The sequence below is a fragment of the Pteropus alecto genome, unplaced genomic scaffold (genome assembly GCF_000325575.1).
Source record: "Pteropus alecto unplaced genomic scaffold, ASM32557v1 scaffold43, whole genome shotgun sequence".
NCBI lineage: Eukaryota > Metazoa > Chordata > Mammalia > Chiroptera > Pteropodidae > Pteropus > Pteropus alecto.
The window spans coordinates 320,336-338,903 of NW_006435764.1; the positions used below are offsets into that span (position 1 = coordinate 320,336).

General features: G+C 64.3%; 3 protein-coding genes and 1 non-coding gene across 13 annotated transcripts in view; 3 read left to right on the forward strand and 1 right to left on the reverse strand.

Moving 5' to 3' along the window:
• PIDD1 (p53-induced death domain protein 1) overlaps positions 1 to 5,065 on the reverse strand; it is a 5,679-nt gene extending 614 nt beyond the window's left edge. The window contains exons 1-15 of one of the 9 annotated variants that reach the window (XM_025046365.1): positions 4,975 to 5,065; positions 3,960 to 4,336; positions 3,140 to 3,553; positions 2,626 to 2,835; positions 2,487 to 2,541; positions 2,134 to 2,335; positions 1,929 to 2,054; positions 1,658 to 1,837; positions 1,432 to 1,597; positions 1,183 to 1,318; positions 952 to 1,102; positions 744 to 867; positions 551 to 669; positions 363 to 476; positions 74 to 279 (exon numbers count right to left, since the gene is read on the reverse strand). In XM_025046365.1, coding sequence (XP_024902133.1) covers positions 74 to 279; positions 363 to 476; positions 551 to 669; positions 744 to 867; positions 952 to 1,102; positions 1,183 to 1,318; positions 1,432 to 1,597; positions 1,658 to 1,837; positions 1,929 to 2,054; positions 2,134 to 2,335; positions 2,487 to 2,541; positions 2,626 to 2,835; positions 3,140 to 3,553; positions 3,960 to 4,260 — 2,504 coding nt within the window. In that variant the 5' untranslated portion in view covers positions 4,261 to 4,336; positions 4,975 to 5,065. Of the gene's footprint in view, positions 1 to 73; positions 477 to 550; positions 670 to 743; positions 868 to 951; positions 1,103 to 1,182; positions 1,319 to 1,431; positions 1,598 to 1,657; positions 1,838 to 1,928; positions 2,055 to 2,133; positions 2,336 to 2,486; positions 2,542 to 2,625; positions 2,836 to 3,139; positions 3,604 to 3,959 lie in introns of those variants that run through there. The other 8 variants (XM_025046364.1, XM_025046363.1, XM_025046361.1 and 5 more) reach the window with 8 other exon arrangements.
• A 2,291-nt stretch (positions 5,066 to 7,356) lies between these two features.
• Positions 7,357 to 9,596, forward strand: RPLP2 (ribosomal protein lateral stalk subunit P2). Of its 2 annotated transcripts, none has more exons than XM_006910963.3 (5): positions 7,357 to 7,517; positions 7,704 to 7,827; positions 8,403 to 8,451; positions 9,287 to 9,385; positions 9,485 to 9,596. In XM_006910963.3, the coding sequence occupies exons 2-5, from the start codon at positions 7,705 to 7,707 to the stop codon at positions 9,559 to 9,561; spliced, it is 348 nt and encodes a 115-aa protein (XP_006911025.1). In that variant the 5' UTR covers positions 7,357 to 7,517; position 7,704; the 3' UTR covers positions 9,562 to 9,596. The 2 variants fall into 2 exon arrangements, with proteins under 2 accessions (XP_006911025.1, XP_015444142.1); XM_015588656.2 differs by having other exon boundaries at positions 9,488 to 9,596.
• On the forward strand, positions 8,481 to 8,606 carry LOC112479287. Its single transcript, XR_003046150.1, has one exon. It is a non-coding gene; the product is annotated as a small nucleolar RNA SNORA52 (small nucleolar RNA).
• A 3,060-nt stretch (positions 9,597 to 12,656) lies between the features above and the next one.
• On the forward strand, positions 12,657 to 17,916 carry PNPLA2 (patatin like phospholipase domain containing 2). The gene is made up of 9 exons (XM_006910964.3): positions 12,657 to 13,017; positions 14,674 to 14,906; positions 14,989 to 15,054; positions 15,420 to 15,629; positions 15,950 to 16,010; positions 16,091 to 16,267; positions 16,359 to 16,491; positions 16,692 to 16,814; positions 16,918 to 17,916. The coding sequence occupies exons 1-9, from the start codon at positions 12,813 to 12,815 to the stop codon at positions 17,186 to 17,188; spliced, it is 1,479 nt and encodes a 492-aa protein (XP_006911026.1). The 5' UTR covers positions 12,657 to 12,812; the 3' UTR covers positions 17,189 to 17,916.
• The last annotated feature ends 652 nt before the right edge of the window (positions 17,917 to 18,568 follow it).

Genomic DNA, 18,568 nt, shown 5'->3' on the forward strand with positions numbered 1-18,568 from the left:
GTGGGGGTTCCCCTGGCGGCCGGGGTGGGGGTGGGGGTGGGGTGGGCGGCAGCGGCGGCTCAGAGGAACCCACCTGAACTTGTGCCGGATGCGCTGCAGCTCTTGGTAGGACAGGCCCAGGTGCAGGGCCACGGCCGGCCAGTCAGGGCCCAGGCGCCCGGCCACGTTCAGCAGATTGCTCTGGGTCAGGAAGCCGGTCTCGGCGTCGCCCAGGTTCAGAGGTGCCAGGGAGAGACCAGCCCCTCTCCCCAGCCCTGGCCCCTCAGAGCCCCGCAGCCTCTGTGGGGAGGGACGGGTCTGCTGAGAGCCCTGGCCTCTGCCGCTGCCCCGTCGCACACACCGCCACCCCCGCAGGCCCGCACCGGCAGCTTGATGGGCAGAGTGGCCATCCACAGGGCGTCTGCGCCTCTCCTCTGCCGGGCAGCCTCTGCCTCTTCAGGTACCTCCTCGGGCACCGGTCCCCGATAGAAGGACACCTGGAGCAGGATGAGAAGGGCTTCAAGGCCCTGCCGCTGCCCAAGCGGCCTGGCGCCCTGGCCCGTTGCCCCACCTGGCCCCTCACGGCCTGCGCCTGCCGGTCCAGGGTGGTGGTGACGTACACCTCCTTCACATTCTTCAGGTGCGAGTAGAAGACGAAGCACACCCTGCCCTCCACGCAGTCTGGGCGGTCTGGGGGCAGGGCAGGTGCTCAGCAGGGAGCCTGGGGCAGACCCCAGGTCCCCGCTCCAGGGACAGGGGCATACCGGCATCCACGTCCAGGCCCCTCTCAAAGGCAGCAAAGAACTTCTCGCCCTCAAACATCTCCACCGTGTCGGAGGGCTCGGGGCCGTGGTACCGCTCCAGCAGCCGCCGCAGGGTGGCGTCCACCTGGGGGCAACCCTGGGCTCAGAGCCCAGCGCCGGGCACCCCCACTCTGCTGCCCCCGCCCCGGCCCCCCGGCCCGGGCCGCACCTTGTGGCGGGGCAGGCACTGCAGCAGGACCTGCTCAGGGTCCCGCCGCCTCTGCAGTGCGATGAGGTTCACGTGGTGCAGCCGCAGCCGTGCCCAGGCCTTCCGGGCCAGGTCCCCTACGCAGGTCTTGGTGGTGTACCAGAGCCAGTACCTGGGAGGGCTGGGGTGAGCTGGGGCTGCACACATGGGGTGGGCGGGGAGGGGACCGAAGGAGCTGGAGGGGACACTGACCAGGAGAAGTGCATGACCTGGAAGCGAGCATACAGGTGGGTGAGCTCCAGTGCCACCTCAGCTGTGATGTCATCCCAGGTGGCTGTGGGAGGGGCCTGGTACAGCAGGTGCAGGTGGGAGCGGTCCAGACTGAGGCCTGGAGACAGGAGGGGGCCACAGGCTGAGCCCCCAATGGCAGGGGCTCCCCTTCTGAGCACTGCCCCCTTCCCATGGCCACAGGTCCAGCCCTGCCACGTGGCCACCTCTCACCTGTGATGCCAGGGGGCAGAGGCAGCTGCACAGTGACTGGCCGGAGGAAGCCAGAGGGGCCACTCTGGGACAGGCAGAGCAGGGGGCTCACGGCCGCCGCAGGCTCCCCCAGCAGGCCCTGCAGCTCTCTGTCTGCCACGTGCACCACCTGGAGCAGACAGGCCACCTGAACACTCACTTGTGCCGAGGCGCCACCAGCCACCCTTGGCGGCTGCCCTGCTAGTACCTGCATGCGGACGTGACAAGGCTCCTCGGTGGCTCCCGGGGGAAATGTGACCTTGATCCCAGGATTCCCCGAGGAGAACAGCAATGTCCCCTCTGGTGGCACCAGGCAGGCGTTGGACACAGGGCGTGAAACCACAAGGAACCACGAGAAGTGTGGTACCTGGCAGTGAGCCCAGAGCCGCTGGGCACGGGGGACAGGGTCAGAGGGCACAGTGTCAGGCAGGGCCACCCCCGGTGCTCCTTCTCAGGCAGGCCCGGACGACGGCCCTCACCTTAGGGGCCTCTTCTTCCAGGTGGGTCTCCAGGTCACTCCAGCTGTCATCACTCAGGGTCCTGACCACCACCTCACGGCAGCGCCGGACCCTTGGGGGCACAAACAGCAGCCACAGGCCCACCTCCTGCCAGGCAAGGGTGGTGTGAGCACGGGGGCTGTGCCTGGGCCCTCCTCGCCCGCCTCTCAACATGTCCTGGCCGTGCCTGCTGGAAGGACGCCCCATGGGGCTGCAGCTCCAGGACACCACTGAGCAAGGAGTCATGGGGACCCAGGGGGACGAGACGCGGTTCCGGCAGCCACAGTCGATAGTGGATGATGACGGAGGTAGCAGTGGCACCAGCGGGGAATTGCAGGCGGACACCACAGGCCAGTGTCACAGAGCAGCCTTGGGGAGTCACGGGGAAACTGAGTGAGGAAGCACAGGGCGGGCGTCGGGTCAGGCGCAGAGGGGCTTGCCTGTGTGTCTGAGCTCGGCACCCTGGGGACTCTGGGAGAAGACCCCCAGGCATGGTGTGGATAACTGCTCCTACAGCCCCACCCCTCCCCCACCCCACACCTGTCAAAATCTGAGGTCAGGAACAGTCTGGGCATTTCCGGAACCACGGGTGTCCCTGTGGGAGGACAGACAGGTTGTAAGGACAGTCATGGTACCTGTGTCCTGCTCATGGTCCGCCCCTCCCCAACAACAAGCCTACCAGGGGCACTGCAGGAGTCCGGCAGGGCCTTGCCTAGGGGGTTCCCCTGCAGCCGCACAAAGGGGGCGTCTCGCAGCTCAGGGGGCACGTCCCGGAGCTGATTGTCCCTCAGGTCCAGCCGAGTGAGCAGCGGGAGGTGGCCCAGGCCGGCGGGCACCGAGGCCAGAAGGTTGCTGTGCAGAATGAGGAGCCGCAAGGAACGCAGCCCCGCTGTGGGCAGGCGCCAGCTTAGGGCCAGCAGGGGGCCACTCAAGGCCACCTCTGGCCCTGGAGAATCAGGCCAGGTGGGACGTTCATGCTAGGGCCTCCCCAGAAGCCCTTGCGGTCATGCCCCATGGCCAGCACGGCACTCAGGCCAGCCGGTACAGGGACCCTGGAAGGCCAGGGAGGGGTAAGGCACAAAGGCAGGCCAGGCCTGTGTGTGCGGGGCCCACATGAGAGTGGAGGCCAGGCCGTGGCCGAGGCGCCCTCCCAGCAGGCCCCGTGAGCCAAGCAGGGCACAGCCGGCACTCACCGAGGGAAGCCGGGAGGCTCCGCAGCTGGTTGGAGGCCAGGCTGAGCTCGGCAAGGCTGCTCAGGCCTCCGATCTCGGGGGGCAGCGTGTCTAGGAGGTTCTCAGAGAGATCGAGGTGCTGCAGAGTTGACAGGGTCCCCAGTGCCGTGGGCAGCGTTTGCAGGCGGTTGTGGGTCACAGCAAGGAAAGTGAGGGCGGGGAGGGCCCCCAGCGCCTCGGGCAGCTCTGAGAGGCGGTTGCGAGACAGCAGGAGAGCACCCAGGCCACGCATCTGCGGGACGCAGTCCGGCAGTGTCTCCAGGCTGTTGAAGCTGAGATCCAGGTGGACCAAGCGGGCCAGGCCACCCAGGCTGGACGGCAGCGTGGTCAGGGAGCCCGGGAGGCAGGCACCCAGCGCATCCCGGCACTGCCCGCCTGGGAGAGGGAGGGCAGATGTGGCCCTCAGTCCAGGTCCCAGTGTGGCCCTGCCAGCAGGGGAAGGAGCTGCATGCAGGGAGGCACAGACCTCCTGTCCGACCCCACCCGACAGGGACAGACAGCTGCAGAGACTGGAGTGATACCAGCATATAGAGGACGGCAAGGACTGAGACCGCAGGCTCCCCTCGGCTGAGAGCCATCACCCACGACCCAGGAAGAAGACGCACACCGGGGTCAGCTGCAGGGTCCAGGAGCCAGGGCTCAGCCAGTGTCACACTGGGGGAGGAGGGCTGGGTAGGGAGTAGCGATGGGGGCTGGACCAGGGTTTGCCTTCAGAGACCAAGAAGCAGAGGCAAGAGCTAGAGATGGGTCTGGGACAGGGCTGGGACCAGACGGGGCTCACCTTTGAGGACCAGGGAGCGGAGGTGTGGCAGGCTCCGCGGCACCCGGGCCAGGGTGGCCTCCAGGAGTTGAGGGTCCTCGTGGCCACTCAGCTGCAAGAACTCCACCTCCAGCAGCTGAGGGTGCTGCTGGGCACACAGGTGCCGCAGCCAGCGGCAGCCCTCTGGGTACAGGTCCAGACTCAGCCGGTTCCCGGCCAGGAGAGGAGGCACCCTGGGCCCGGCATCCACAGCATCTGTGGCGTCTCTCGCATCTCCTGCACCAGCTGCCTGGGGCTCCGGCCCCTCCTCTACTGCGGCCATCGCCCACCAGCAGTCCTCGAGGGCCACACATGTCCCAGCTTGTCGGGCAGGCCTGTTCAGGCAGGGCCCAGGGAGGCTGCAGAGTGGGGTGAGGAACGGGCAGGAGTGGGGAGCAGGAACTCTGGCTAGAGGGAGCCTTTGGGCCGTGCCAGCGGGTCCACACATCCCAGGGTCTAGGCTGGACAGATCACTGCCCAAATGGGGCTGGAGAATGGGCCGCAGGCTGGGCAAGCCCTGTGTGCAGAGGGGCCTGGGAACCTGCCTGGGGGATCAGGGGGAAGGGAGACTGAGCATCCTAATTCTGGAAATTTGGACAAGGGATGCCTGGAGCTGTCAGGCCATCTGGCTGTGGCCCCTCCTCCCAGGAGAGTCCCCGGTCCAACCCCTTTGACAGGACGTCCGGACTCTCACCTACCGCAAGAGGGCGGTGGCCCAGGCCCTGGAGGATAGTGCCCAATATGTTAGAGAAGTGAGTGTGAGGAAGGGGATCTGGGGTCTGAGCCACTGGGCGGCTTTGGGATTCTGGGGACTGGACTCCACTTCTCGACCCCTGGAGGAGGGCTCTTCCACAGCCTCCAGTTCATACCTCGGTCGGCAGGGGAGGGCGGTGCGCCCCGCATTCGGGGCTCGCGCGGCCTGGGGACCGGTCTCCGTCCGGGGAGCGCGCCGTCCCTACACCCCGCCGTCCCTACGGCCCCTGCAGCCGGGGCGTACCTGCGCTCCAGGGCGGCACAGCCCCTGATGCCGGCTCCACGCGCACTGCGCGCCCGGGTTCCCGCCGGCGCGTTTCCGGGCGGGCTGGGACTCGGCACCGCCCCCTCTGGGCCCCGCCCCATCAGAAAGCGCCGGTTGCTGCCGGCTGGGGTCCGCGGGCGGAGACCTCAAGGTCCCTCCCCGCCCCGCCCACCTTCTGCCGGCCTGCAGCCTTAGAGACGCGGACGCCAACCCCATCTGCCCGGCCGCAAGCCCCGGCTTCCTCTTAGCCCGTCTCCGTCGGTGCCGGCCAGGCTCCCCCACAGTAAAGACCCGCGGTGCGCGCCACGAAACCCGCCCTTCCAGAGGTCTCGGCCCCCAGAGCTGCTCTGCTCTTTGGCTGTGCTTTCCCAGGCCTTTGTTAAAATGAGCTGGTGCAGTCTCTGGGCAGAGGGGACTTTTGGGGGTTGGTCGCAGCTGCTGCCTCACATCCACCCGCTATCAGAAGCCAGAGCTCTGAGAGTGTCCTTGCCCTGCCAGCCCCGCTGTGCTCTCAGGCCCTGCAAAGGCAAGACCCCAGCTCCGATGAGCCTCCCCCACGAGCACTCGTTCTGGGCTAGGCTGGCAGTACTGCCCACATGCTGCCTCCTTCAGCCTTTGTCTGCATCTCATACTGGAAGGAGAAGAGGCTGGAAGGGATCGGTTTGCCCAAGGCTGGTAGCCAGTGAGTGCAAAGCCAAGAACCTCCCACCAGGTCTGTCTGGCTTTCAAGAGAGCCTCCCCTGCCTGTGCTCTCACCCTGCAGAGCAGATGCCCTGTAAAGGAACAGATGAACACATCCTAGGTCGGCCAGTCCTGGCCTACATCACATAGTCTGCACCCTCCTTCCTCCACCTCCACTCTGGTGCCCCGCCAAACACCAGAAGGGGCAGCCCCTGCCCCCACCATTCAGTTTTTCCATGGCTGTCAGAAGACTCTTATAAACCAATCAGGAATATTGCTCAGCCTTAAAAACGAATGAAATTCTGACCCATGCTACAACACGTATGAACCTGGAGGACATTATGCTGAGTGAAATAAACCAGACACAAAAGGACAAATACTGTCTGATTTTGCTTATATGAAGTCTCTAGAGAAGTTAAAGTCGTAGTGACAGAAAGTACAATAATGGGCCCCAGGAGCTGGGGGAGGTGGAGGCGAGTTATTATTTAATGGGTATGGGGTTTGGTTTGGGAAGACGAAAGAGTTCTGAATACAGATGGTGGTGATGGTTGCACAAGGTGAATGCACCTAATGTCCCTGAACTGTATGATCAAAATGGTAAACTTTATGTATGTTTCCACTTTAAAAAAAGTCACATTATGCTACTTCCCTATTGAAGTAATGAAGTTCCATCCTTACCAGGATGGTTTCCCCACTCTACCCCAGCTGTGTGACCTCGAGCAGGAAAACCATAATATGGGAGTAATGTCAGGACAGTGACTGTGTGGTCGGCGTTAACACACCATTGCTCCCTGTACTACACTCGATGGCCCACTTTGTTGCACGAGTCCCCTGTGGGCTTGCTGACGCCTCGGGACCGATCTTCCGCCACCTCGGGCCTTAGCACCCGACCCCTCTGCTTGGTGCTTGCCCCAGAGCTTCGCATGCCGGGCTCATCTTTCAGCTCAATGTCACTGCCTCATTCTTTCAGGGTCTGTCAGCCTGGCACTGCTTCGTGTAGCTGCGCTAGAACCTAAGTTGGGCGGAAGCAGGGCCGGGTCTATTCCTTCTCAGGATGTAGGCCTGCAGCAGGGTCCCTGACACGGAAAATATGTGCTGATGTCCGCGGGCACCGTGCGGTCAGTTTCGAGCCCACACGTCCAGGGCACCGCAGGGGAGGAGCCACTAGGCCCAGGCAGTTCGGTTCCGCGGCGTGAGCGCGACAAGCGGCTCATTCAGTTCACCGGGTCCCGCTGGGAACTGGCGCCACCGACCGCACCGGACCTAGGTCCCTGCAGCTAGGACCCGCTCGAGAGCCGGAAGCGCAACCGCCGAAGCTGCGGGACCTTCGCGGAGCCCACGTGCAGCCCGCGCAGGCGTCGGTGTATCGCGCTTCCGGAAGCCGTGCACTATGGGACTAGTAGTTCGCCGGCTGCGTCGGCCGCTTCCCCAAAGGGACGCATCCCGTGCGTGGCGGCCGCGCTGCATGTTGGGAGCTGTAGGCCCCGCGTGGCATACAGGGAGCCCTGTAGGGAGCACTTCACTTCCGGCACCTGCCACGCTTTGCCCCGCCGCTGCATGAATTCCGGGGACGCTGGCCCCACACTATACAAGAAGGCGACCCAGGACTGGCCTTCGGCTTTGCTGTGACGGCTGTGTGACTGGATAGGATGATAGCTTCTCCCGCGTCCTTATTGACCGAGCACCTCCTGACGTCACTCGGAGGCGCCCTCACGGCGCACGGCGCGCGACTCCCGGAGGCTTCTGGGTAGCGGATTAACCCCGCCCCTCGCGCCGGCGCTTTCCTTTTCCTTCCTGACGCCGCTGAGGTCGCACGCGCGAGGCCTCTCCGCAGCTGCTGAGTGAGTGGGGCGGTTGGGCTAGGCTGCGGGCCGGGCAGGGGCCCTAGCGGGCAGGCGGGGCGCAGGGCAGGGCCCGGGCCGGGCCTCGATGGGGACCCCAGGGCCGGGCCAGGCGCGGCCACGCTCGGGCCAGGGTGGGGGCGAGAGGCCTCTGGATAACGCCATGGTCCTCTTTTCCGGCCTCAGGATGCGTTACGTTGCCTCGTACCTGCTGGCAGCCCTCGGGGGCAATGCCTCCCCCAGCGCCAAGGACATCAAGAAGATTCTAGACAGCGTGGGCATCGAGGCGGACGACGACCGGCTCAACAAGGTAGCCGCCTGGGTGACACCGGCGACCCGATACTTTGCACGTAGTGCCTCCTCCTACCCGACGCCAGTTTTTCGTTTGGGAAAGTGGTTTGGGGAGGCCTGTGCCAGCTCTCGTGGTTATTTATCGGGTCGCTGCTTCGGGGCCCTGAGAGAGCCTCAGAGCAATAGCGAGAGTGAGGCACGCCCCGACCAGCATGGTTCAGTAGAAGCACAGTGGAAGTCTCGTATTTTAAAATGATTTCGTAACTTTTTTTCCTGAAAAACGTAGAAGAGAAAGTATTTGAAAGCTGGTCCATTTCATCGAATTTACTCAAGATGTTATTTTGACGGGTAGTAAGCCTGGACATTTTGCGTTCTTGGTAGCTTTAAAATGTGGTCCACGCTCCCCTTTGCAGCAAGTCTCAGTTCAGAGAATCCACCCGTGGGTAGTCACCGGTGTGCCGGGCGTCAGCCTAGAAGCTTCGGAGCGCTGGCTCACCGCGTGCTTCGGAGGCCACCCCTGCCCTGGCTCGAGAGGTGAAGTCCGTGGACTCGGCAGGGTCTCTGGTAACTGCTGGTTGTGGTTTTTCATTCTAGGTTATCAGTGAGCTGAGCGGAAAAAATATCGAAGACGTCATCGCCCAGGGTGAGGTTGTGACGAGCACTTTGCTTCTGCGGTCCATCCTAATTCCTGCCGGTCAGCTGTGGCCTGCCAGGTTTCGCTTGTGGACCAGAGCACCTTAGAAGCCTTTCCCCAAGCACAGCATTTGTGGGCTTGTGCCAGGGCGCTTCTAGACATCGGAGACGCTAGAGGGCGCCCGTGGGCTCCCGGGCCTGGATGCCCCGCCTGCAGTGTCTGGGCAACTGGGCCTTTGTAAACAGGCCTCACCCGTGTGCCCTCCGTGAGGGGGTTGGGAGCAGAGGCGGGTGTCAGGGATGACCGCAGGCCTTCCTCCCCCCTTTGCTGGGCAGATCGTTTTCTGGTGACGACAGGCTGGCGTTGATGGGACTTGTTTGGAAGTTGAGCTGTTAGGGCAGTCGTTCCTGTCCGTAGGCATGTGACAGACAAGGGACAAAGCCAGCCCAGTCTTTTGAGGTCATTGCTGGAGATGAATATCTCGACACTGGGGCAGCAGACTCGGTTCTTGCCTGGTTATAAACATGTTTGTCCAATTTGACCCTAGGCTAGGACGCTCTTATGATGACGCTTTTATGTCATCAGCCAGCTTCTTATGGACTGATTTCTGGAAGCTAGGTTCCCAAATAGGAAGTTGTGGAGGAGGGCTGTGTGGCAGAGCCTGGGAGATGAGTAAGCACCGTGGCCTAAGTCCACCCATGAGCCACTTGGGAGAACAGGGTGGCTGATGACATTGGCACTGGGTGACAGGCCCAGTATATGGGGCAGACTGTCTCTTCCCTTCCCTGAAGTATCCTAGAGGCTGAGCAGCTCTGGTCTCAACCCCCTTCTCTGGTGTCTGTAGGGATTGGCAAGCTGGCCCGTGTCCCTGCCGGTGGGGCTGTAGCCGTCACTGCGGCCCCAGGATCTGCGGCTCCTGCTGCTGGTTCTGCCCCGGCTGCAGGTAAGTGGAGGCTCAGGCAGCTGTCGCTGCGATGCGCTGGGGTCTGGGCACCTGGCCTGCAGTGCGGACCGTGCTCACCATGGCCTTTGTTCCCCACAGCAGAGGAGAAGAAGGACGAGAAGAAGGAGGAGTCGGAGGAGTCGGATGATGACATGGGATTTGGCCTGTTTGATTAGTGTCCTGCTCCCGTGAATAAAGCCCTTTTTACAGATCTCTGAGTGGCCCAGTCTCCTATAGGCAGAGGTGGGGCTCCCAGGGAGGAGGAGCTACTGCCCGAAGAGCCGGGGGGTAACAATGCAGGGATCTGGTGCAGAGTAAGCACCTGGGATGGGGGATACTCCTGTGGGTCTTGGGTGTTGCCAAGCCTCGCGCGGGGTCAAGGAGGGTCACGAACCCCCTTCTGGGCATGGTCCTGGCTCCTGAGAGCTGCCAAGGCTTCTCAGGAAGTGAAGCCCTCGGGGACACTCGTGAAAGCTTCCAAAGCAGCACTGGGTGGTCTGCACTGCTCTGGGAGGTAGCCCAGTGGGCCAAGGCCAGCAGCCCTCTCAAGACTGGTGGGGTTCCTGTTACACAAGAGGCGCGGCGGGTGTGTGGTTCTTTAGGTTCCCCTGCGGCAGTCGGGGCCGGGCTCCCGACAGTGCCCCCAGCTCCACTTCAACCCCCAGGCAGCTTGGGTGCGCCCTCACCCGAGCCTCATTGACCCGGTTGTCTGACGCGCCTTTACCTGCTGTGCCGAGCAGGTGTGGAAGTGGTTCGTGGCTGGGCTTAGGCCACGGCGCTTGCTCAAGTCTTAGGGTGGGCCTGCCCATGTCCCGCTCATCAGGCTCTGGCCTGGATGTGGGCCAGAGGGCAGAGGGCCTGCCTTTGCCCACGCGGGTGCCATCCTGGCCTTGCAACTGTAGTCCTCTGGGCCTTCAGCCTCGGCCAGGCCACTTAGTAGACCCCTGCTCCCCGCCAAAGCCTCTGCGTCCACACCTGGTCTGGGGGTGTGGTGTGTGCAGGGCCCGCCCTGTGGGCTGGTGTTCAGTGTCAGTACAGCAGCGGGGGGCCCCAGGGAAGGAGTGATTATGGCCTATGAGGGAAGGGCAGGGCCCCTCTGGTTACCCGGAAGAACAGGAAGCAGGGGACCTGGGCTGTGGGGGAGGACGTAGACACCCTGCTCTGGGTGGGCGGGACACAGGGTCAAGATAAGTGAGGATCACTGTAGGGGTCCTGGCAGCATGTAGTGCAGGGGCAACGTGGGGTGGGGTGACTGGTGGTGGCCCTGGGCTAGGGTAGAGGGCCCCTCAGAGTAGTAACCCTGAGTCCAAGGGCCCTGTGTGGGCCAAAGGACACCATGGGAGTGGGGGCAGGGCACTGGCCTGGCAGACTCAGACACCTCGGTTCTCTGGGCCCAGCCAGGATTCCAGGAAGAGCTGTCCTGTTCTGGCTCCAGAGCTGACAGTCCCAGAGGCTTGGAGGGAGGCTGTGTACCCAAAACAGTTCAGCCCTGGTGTGGAAATGGGGGCAGAGTTCTCCCCGCAGTGGGGCAGCCTCACCCCCGAGGCCCCACGGCCCTTTGGAGGCAGGGAGGGCGGGTGCTCCAGCCTCTCCCTGGAGTGGGTCAGGAGTGAACCTTCTGAGGTCCGTGGCTCAGCCTGCACTGCTCAGCTCCCCTCTTTCTGTTCGCCCTAGTGAACCCCTGGACTTTCCAGGCCTGCCTTGGGGTTCTGCCCCATCCGCACTGGGTCACACTTTACACTCCTGCGGCCTCCATCAGCACCCCCCACGGCGTGGTCACTCAGGGTGATCATGCCGATGGGGCCACACCCTCAGCACTGTACCTCCATCCAAGGCATTCGGAGCGTGGGGTCCCATGTGTTGTGCAGAGAGAACAAGTCTTTAAGTCAAATTCCATGAGAGCCCCCGCCATCCCGCCCTCCCTCTCCCAGTGCCTGGGCTCTGGGTCCCCTCTCCTCAGCCCCCCACCCATGGCCTTCACACATGTTGTTGGGTGGCCCAGGAGACCTGTACCCTTTCTGAGATAACTGCACCTGCACACCCCATCACCTGTTTTATCCTCATTTTGACCTTATGTTAACATCTGCCACCACCACCCCTAATAGGACTGGGGCCGGTTGACTTTGCTCACTGCTCTGTCCTGTGCTGGCCCCCATGCTAGGCACATCGTCAGTGCCAAGTATGGTACCTGACAGCACAGAGGCTGAGGACTGGACAGCATGACCCTAGACGGCCGTGTCTCCGGGAGGCTGTGCTCTGGCTCTGCCTCTAGCTGAGTCCTGAGCTGAGCTCCTGCCTGGGGAGTGAGTGCTCCTGAGAACACAGCACACTGCCTCCCACTGCCCAAGCATAGACCAGCCCCAGGTTGGGGGCTGGGGTAGGGTGCAGGGGGCTGGGGCCTGGCTGGCTACTGGATACGAGCCAAGCTAGGCCCTGCTCCACAGACAGTCCCAGGGAAAAATGCGGAACAGGGTGGTGGCATCACTGGGAGTGCTCCACCTGCTGGGGCAGTCAGCCTGGGCTGGGCAGGGCCCTCGTCTCACCCAAGGAGAACCCACGGCCTGAGGAGACTGGGGGAGACGCAGGTAGAACCCAGGTTAGTGCCCAGGTGCGGAGGGGCTGCGGGTGGTGAAGGGAAGGGAGGGGAGTCGGGGAGGGGGGCGGCGTGGACGCCAGGTGTGGTCCGCGGCGCTGGTGTTAGCTCTGGAAGTTGTGTGATTCGCATCCGGCCATGGATGTCTGTGAGTCGGTCTGTGGATGAGTCATGGATCTTGGGGGTCCCCAGCCTGGGGAGCGGGTGTTGTAGGCGGACCCCAGGGAGGGGGTGGTGGCTGCTCAGACACCAAGGCCCTCTCCTCGTGGGTGTCCAGATTTGTACGAGGCTCCCAGGCCCACAGACTCCGGGCGGTCCGGGCCTGAGCTCGCCCCTCCCCACACCTCTAGCCACTGTGTGTCCATTCCCGTCACCCACGATGGGAAGGGAGGGAAGGCGGCAGGAGGCCGGGGACGTGGACGCACCGGTGTCGCGGCTCAAGACCCGCGGACCGGGCCTCCGGGGAGAGGGCTCAGGGCCTAGGTGGGCCTCCAGGGAGGAATTCCTGGGTCGGGGGCGAGCCTCTGGGGAGGGCGGTCTCAGGCCCCAGGTGGGTTTCGGCCTGGGGGCGGGGCTTCGGGGCCTCCCGAGGGTGCGGCCGTTCCCCGCGCGCCCTGATGGGGCCGCGTGTGTAGGTTCCGCCCCGCGTCGATCCCGCCCACTCCCTGAAAACTCCATCTCCGCCACCTCCTAGCGCAGCGTCGCCGCCTCCACTGGCGGTGACTTGGAGTTAGAGCGACCGCTAACCGGCCGGCCAGGCCCAGAGCGAGCGGCGAGCGCGCGGCGCACAGCGAGGCCGGCCGTCGGCGGAGCCCGGGCCGGCAGGCCGCCGCGATGTTCCCCAAGGAGGCGACGTTCCCCCGGGAGACGACGTGGAACATCTCGTTCGCGGGCTGCGGCTTCCTAGGCGTCTACCACATCGGCGTGGCCTCCTGCCTCCGCGAGCACGCGCCCTTCCTGGTGGCCAACGCCACGCACATCTACGGCGCCTCGGCTGGGGCGCTCACGGCCACGGCGCTGGTCACCGGGGCCTGCCTGGGTGAGCGGGGCCGGCGGATGGGGCCTGGCGGGTGTTCGAGAGCGCACAGCGCCCCTCTGTGCCCGGCGCTGGGAAGCCGGCCGGGTCTCGGGTCCAACCCGGCGCCGGCCAGGGGCGGGGCCTGGTTTGTTTTGCTCCGACAGTACCCTGGCCCGGCGCGCTTCCGGGGCCGAGGCTGCCACCCGGGGCCCGCCTCTCGGGAGCAGAGGTTGGGGGCGGGCAGGTGCAGCAGAACTATTTTACTGGAAAGAGAAAGTGACTCGGGGGCGGGACCGGGAAAGCCGGGGGGAGGGGCCTAAGCTGCCCCCTCCTCCCGGGCATTGGACTAGATACTGGCGGTCACTGTGTCCTGCGGCCTGGTATGGGGAGTGGCCTCTGAAGAACAGTCTAGGCCTAAGGGCCCCTGGAGCAGGAGCCTGGCAGATCGGACCAGAGCACAGCAAGCTTTCTCTCACGCAGTTCCTTCTTGTGTACGGCCCACTGCGGGGCTGGGTCCCCAGCTGTGGCCCACTATTTTTGCCCCTTCCATGGGACGCAGGTGTCTCTGGCCTCTCCGGCCCCGTGGTCGGGAGTGCAGGTGTCTGAGTGTGCCAACACAGACTCTGCTCACACACAGGCTTCCGTGGGGGCGCATGAAAGTGGTGTCTGCAGCACAGCGAGTATTTCAGGAGTCCTGGGACTGCGGCCCAGCCCCCAGCCTACTAGGGCAGCCAAGGTGACAGAGGGGTCATCGGTACTCTGCCCAGCAAGAGCCTGTGGAGGGTTGTCCCCTGTCTCTTCAAGGGTGGGGTAGAAGGAGCACAGCTCTACATTCTTGGGACCTGGGGAGGTCTACCACTGTGGCCCTGACCCCTCCCTCTACGGAGTCCTTCTGACCAGTGCTCTCGGTCCCCATGCTTGCCGCAGGACACACCTAGGCCCCTGTGCCCAGTTGAGGACATGGCTCCCACAGCAGCTCCCCACCCCATACCCAAGAATCCTCTTTCTCACTTGTGGTCTTGGGCACCTGGCGCCACACTGCCCACTCCTGACCCAGGCAGTGGTCCTGGGAGAGGGCACAGTCCTCAGCACCTCCCGAAGGCCCTCCTGCCCCTGACCACCCCTGGGCCTGCCTCCATTCTGGCTTTGTCCTAGGTTGGCACCCGCGGCCCTCAAGAGGAGTGTTGGGGGGGTCGCTTGCACTTGGTCTCAGTGGGACACAGTGTTGCTTTCCAGGGGCGGTGGGGGCCCATCATTTCTCGCCTTATGCCACCAGGCCTGTGGGCCCCCTGGGCTGCGCTGGGCTTTGCGGGTCTGGATCTGGCCAAATGGGTGAAGGCTGAAGCTGGTCAGAGTTGCGTCCTTGCCTCCCCACCTCCAGGGCTGGTGCCACCTGAGGCCAAGCCCAGTGACTCATGGGCCAGGGCAAACTGTTGGGAAACACAGGGCAGAGGGCAAGCCCAGCCCCAGCTGGCCAGCCCTCACCGTCTGGCCTCCCAGGAGTAATGGCTTGCCTCTCCCCCCGCAGGGGCAGGAGGCAAAAGTCTCAATTGTGGGCCAAGTCACCTGGTGGATGCAGATTCCTCCCGAGTGGATGGGGTGCCAGGGGCCGTGGGGCCCTGGGCATGGAGCCATGAGGCTGTGCCGGCCCCTGACCCTTGGCCCTGCCGCCCCCAGGTGAGGCTGGTGCCAACATCATCGAGGTGTCTAAGGAGGCCCGGAAGCGGTTCCTGGGCCCGCTGCACCCCTCCTTCAACCTGGTGAAGACCATCCGTGGCTGCCTGCTGAGGACCCTGCCGGCTGACAGCCATGAGCGCGCCAGTGGCCGCCTGGGCATCTCCCTGACCCGTGTGTCGGACGGCGAGAATGTCATTATATCCAACTTCAACTCCAAGGATGAGCTCATCCAGGTGGGCCCTGATGAGGTCGCACCAGGGGTGCAGCTGAACCCAGAGGCCCCTGCTCACTGCCCCTCTCTGTCCCTGCCTGCAGGCCAATGTCTGCAGCACGTTCATCCCTGTGTACTGTGGCCTCATCCCTCCCTCCCTCCAGGGCATCGTAAGTACCCCTTGGGCACCTTTCTTGGGCGCCATGAGTCTGCTACTGTGGGCTGTGGGGGGAGGGGATGGAGGAGGAGGCCGTCTGTGCCCCCCAGCCCCTCACTCCCGCCACCGCCTGTTGCCTCACTGCCCCCAGTTACTCAAGAGCCCGGCCAGCAACGGGCAGTGCACACTTCCTGTGGCCGCCCCGCCCCGTCCCGTCTGGCCGTTTTTCAGGGCACAGGCAGGCCTGTAACCAGTGCCCAGTGGATGGAAACCTCAAGTGGGACTGCCACTGGGTGGGGCTCGAGGTGGCCCAGTAGGGTGGCCAGCTCGCCCCGCAGGCTCCTTGCCCTGTGACTACCTCTGTCCCTGCCACCGCAGCGCTATGTGGATGGTGGCATCTCGGACAACCTGCCGCTCTATGAGCTCAGGAACACCATCACAGTGTCTCCCTTCTCGGGCGAGAGCGACATCTGCCCGCAGGACAGCTCCACCAGTATCCACGAGCTCCGGGTGACCAACACCAGCATCCAGTTCAACCTGCGCAACCTCTACCGCCTCTCCAAGGCCCTGTTTCCACCGGAGCCCATGGTGAGTGCGTGCCGCCAGGCAGCAGCCTGCCAGCCTCGCCTCACTTAGTGCCGGGGGCTGGAGCTGCCCTGCACCCCATCCTGGGTGACCAGGGTGGGGCGGGGATCTGGACTGCCTCTCCCAAGGGCCGGGGAGGAGTGCCGTGGCCTGCGCACCTCGCCCCTGAGGCCAGCCTGTCCAGCCTCTGTACAGCGGGAATCTCGGCCTGGACTGCTTAGCTTAGCGGTGGGGAAAGGCGGGCGTGCAGGGAGGCCAGGACTCTGGGGGCCGGGCAGGGCCTGCCCGAGATGCTGACCCTGTTCACCCCTCCCCCGCCTCAGGTGCTGCGGGAGATGTGCAAGCAGGGCTATAGGGACGGCCTGCGCTTCCTGCGGAGGAACGGTGCGTGGCCGGCCCCAGGGAGGAGTGGGGCTCTGCACCCAGCTCCTGAGCTGACCACCTGTTTGGCTCTTCCCACCTAGGTCTCCTGAACAGGCCCAACCCCCTGCTGGCACTACCCTCTGCCTGCCCCCATGTCGCCGAAGACAAGGACAAAGAGAAGACCGTGGTGGCCGTGGAGAGGGCCCGAGTGGAAGGCCACTTGCAGCGGCCAGAGGAGGACCGCATCCTGGACCATCTGCCTGCGAGGCTCAATGAGGGTGTGTACAGGGGTGGGGCAGTGTGGGCTGGGCTCCACTGTCCCCAGTGCCCCGACAACCCCCTCCTGACCCCCTCCCGCCCCGCCTCCAGCCCTGCTGGAGGCCTGTGTGGAGCCCAAGGACCTGCTGAGCACCCTGTCCAACATGCTGCCAGTGCGCCTAGCCACCGCCATGATGGTGCCCTACACCCTGCCGCTGGAGAGTGCCGTGTCCTTCACCATCCGGTACAGGATGGGGGCGGGAGGCGAGCTCCGGCCCAAACTTAGGGTCATCCTTGAGTGGTGGTCACCTCAGGTTGGGGGTGATGAAGAGAATCCTTGTCAGGGTTCCCAGAAACCAGGGCAGACACAGGGCCAAGGGTGGGGGGTGCACGGGCATGCATTCCAGGCCGCCGCCCGAGGCCATGCCTCCCACCCTGCCCTAGCTTGCTAGAGTGGCTGCCTGACGTCCCAGAGGACATCCGGTGGATGAAGGAGCAGACAGGCAGCATTTGCCAATACCTGGTGATGCGTGCCAAGAGGAAGCTGGGCAGCCACCTGCCCTCCAGGTGAGCCCCGAACCGCGTGCTCACCGGAGCCACAGCTTCACTTTAGAGGCCCGCCCACTAAAGTCTGCCCCCCCTCCGCCCCTCCTTCCTCCCCGGCTTGCAGGCTGTCGGTGGAGATGGAGCTGCGCCGCGCCCGGTCGCTGCCCTCTGTGCCACTGTCCTGCGCTGCCTACAGTGAAGCGCTGCCGGGCTGGATGCGCAACAACCTCTCGCTGAGGGACGCGCTGGCCAAGTGGGAGGAGTGTCAGCGCCAGCTGCTGCTCAGCCTCTTCTGCACCAACGTGGCTTACCCGCCGGATGCCCTGCGCATGCGCAGCCCCGCCTGTCCCTCCCCCGCGCCCCCGCAGCACCCTCCTGGCTTGCCCCCTTGCTGAGTGGCCCTGCTCCTGCCTTCCCAGCCCCCTGGGGTCCCAGTGCTGAGGGCCAGGACCCCAGCTTCCCTGCCCCATGAGGCGGGGCCCTGGGTCCGGCTGAGATCCCCCTCCCTGGTTTCTAGTTCCCCTGTGGAGTGAGGAGATGGGGGCGCCCCCAGCTGGCAGAGGGACTTTGCTGTTAACCCCACCCCCAGCGACTCCCTTGCTGCGCTGAGTAGGCAGGGGTGTGGGACGGAGGGCCCCTCACCTGTGCCTTCATCTTCCCCTCTCAGGCCCCACCCTAGGGCGGGGCGGGGACCCAGGCTGGGGGCCCTCAGCCCGCCGCCCCCGCCGTCAGTGCAGTATTACTCCCGAGAACTTTGCACCTGCCGCTCCCTCTGCGTTTTTCATTTTTTTGCTGAAGAATGTGTGAAGAGTTATTTATTTTCGCCAAAGCACATGGAATAAAGGCCACAGCTCAGCCCCTGCGTCCTCCTTGTATGCGACCCCTTCCCCGGCTGACCCGTGTCTGTCAGCTTCAAGGGTCCCCTCTCCTTGAAGCTGGCATTCGAGCCTGGGGCTGCCCCTGAGGTTCCCTTGGCCTCCTGGGTTGCAGCCCGCTTCTCTACTTTCCCCCACTTTGCTCTGTGGCCTGCTGGCTGACCCTGGGGCACAGCTCTTCAAGAGCCAGGGGAAATATCTGAGACCAAGATTCTTGCTAAATAAAAAACGGAAAAATGTTTACAAAAGGTGGCGTCTGCACGTCCACTCCATGGTGACAGGAGCGCAAGGTTGACTCTCAGGCTGCGGACGGGGAGGTTGCTGGGGGCCAGCTCGGGCCTGCTCCACTTTGGGCATGTGGCCCAAGGCTCTGCATGAGATGCTGGGCCTCCCGGTGTCATGGCAAGCCTCGCTGGCCAGGTGCACACATGCCCTGTCCCCCTGTCCTCCTCTTCACTCACAGGGTACCCAGTCTCCTGCCGGTACATAAGAGGGCCCTGGAGTGTGGGGCAGGGTGAGGTCTGAGCTGAAGGGGGCTGGGCCTTGTTTTGGGAGATGCAAGGTTTCCTGAAAGTGCCCTCTGTTCTGGGCAGTGGGAGGGCATTTGACTAGCTCTCCTTGGTGACCCAAAGGGCCTGGGGTGAGGGTGCCGGAGCAGAGCCAGGCCCACAGCTAGCTGCCCAGAGCACTCGGTCCTGCTCAGCCTGGCCCCACCTGCCTCCTCCCCCAGGCTGGGGCGGCGGTGGTGGCGGTGTGGTAGCGGTGGCAGCCCCCAGCCAACAATAACGGTTGGTGGTGGGACTGCAGGACTGGGCGAGCCGGCTGGGCAGGTCCCTGGAGTGCGTGTGTGCCAGGGGCCACCCCCCTCACAGTCTCAAGGTCCTGTCCTATCAGACCAAC

Bases quoted from the DNA above. Each gene is read 5' to 3' on its own strand.
- RPLP2 (XM_006910963.3), top strand. From the start codon at position 7,705: ATGCGTTACGTTGCCTCGTACCTGCTGGCAGCCCTCGGGGGCAATGCC. The intron at 7,828-8,402 runs GTAGCCGCCTGG...TTTTCATTCTAG, and splicing joins ACGACGACCGGCTCAACAAG to GTTATCAGTGAGCTGAGCGG. The intron at 9,386-9,484 runs GTAAGTGGAGGC...TGTTCCCCACAG, and splicing joins TGGTTCTGCCCCGGCTGCAG to CAGAGGAGAAGAAGGACGAG.
- PNPLA2 (XM_006910964.3), top strand. From the start codon at position 12,813: ATGTTCCCCAAGGAGGCGACGTTCCCCCGGGAGACGACGTGGAACATC. The intron at 13,018-14,673 runs GTGAGCGGGGCC...TGCCGCCCCCAG, and splicing joins GGTCACCGGGGCCTGCCTGG to GTGAGGCTGGTGCCAACATC. The intron at 16,268-16,358 runs GTGTGTACAGGG...CCCCGCCTCCAG, and splicing joins GCCTGCGAGGCTCAATGAGG to CCCTGCTGGAGGCCTGTGTG.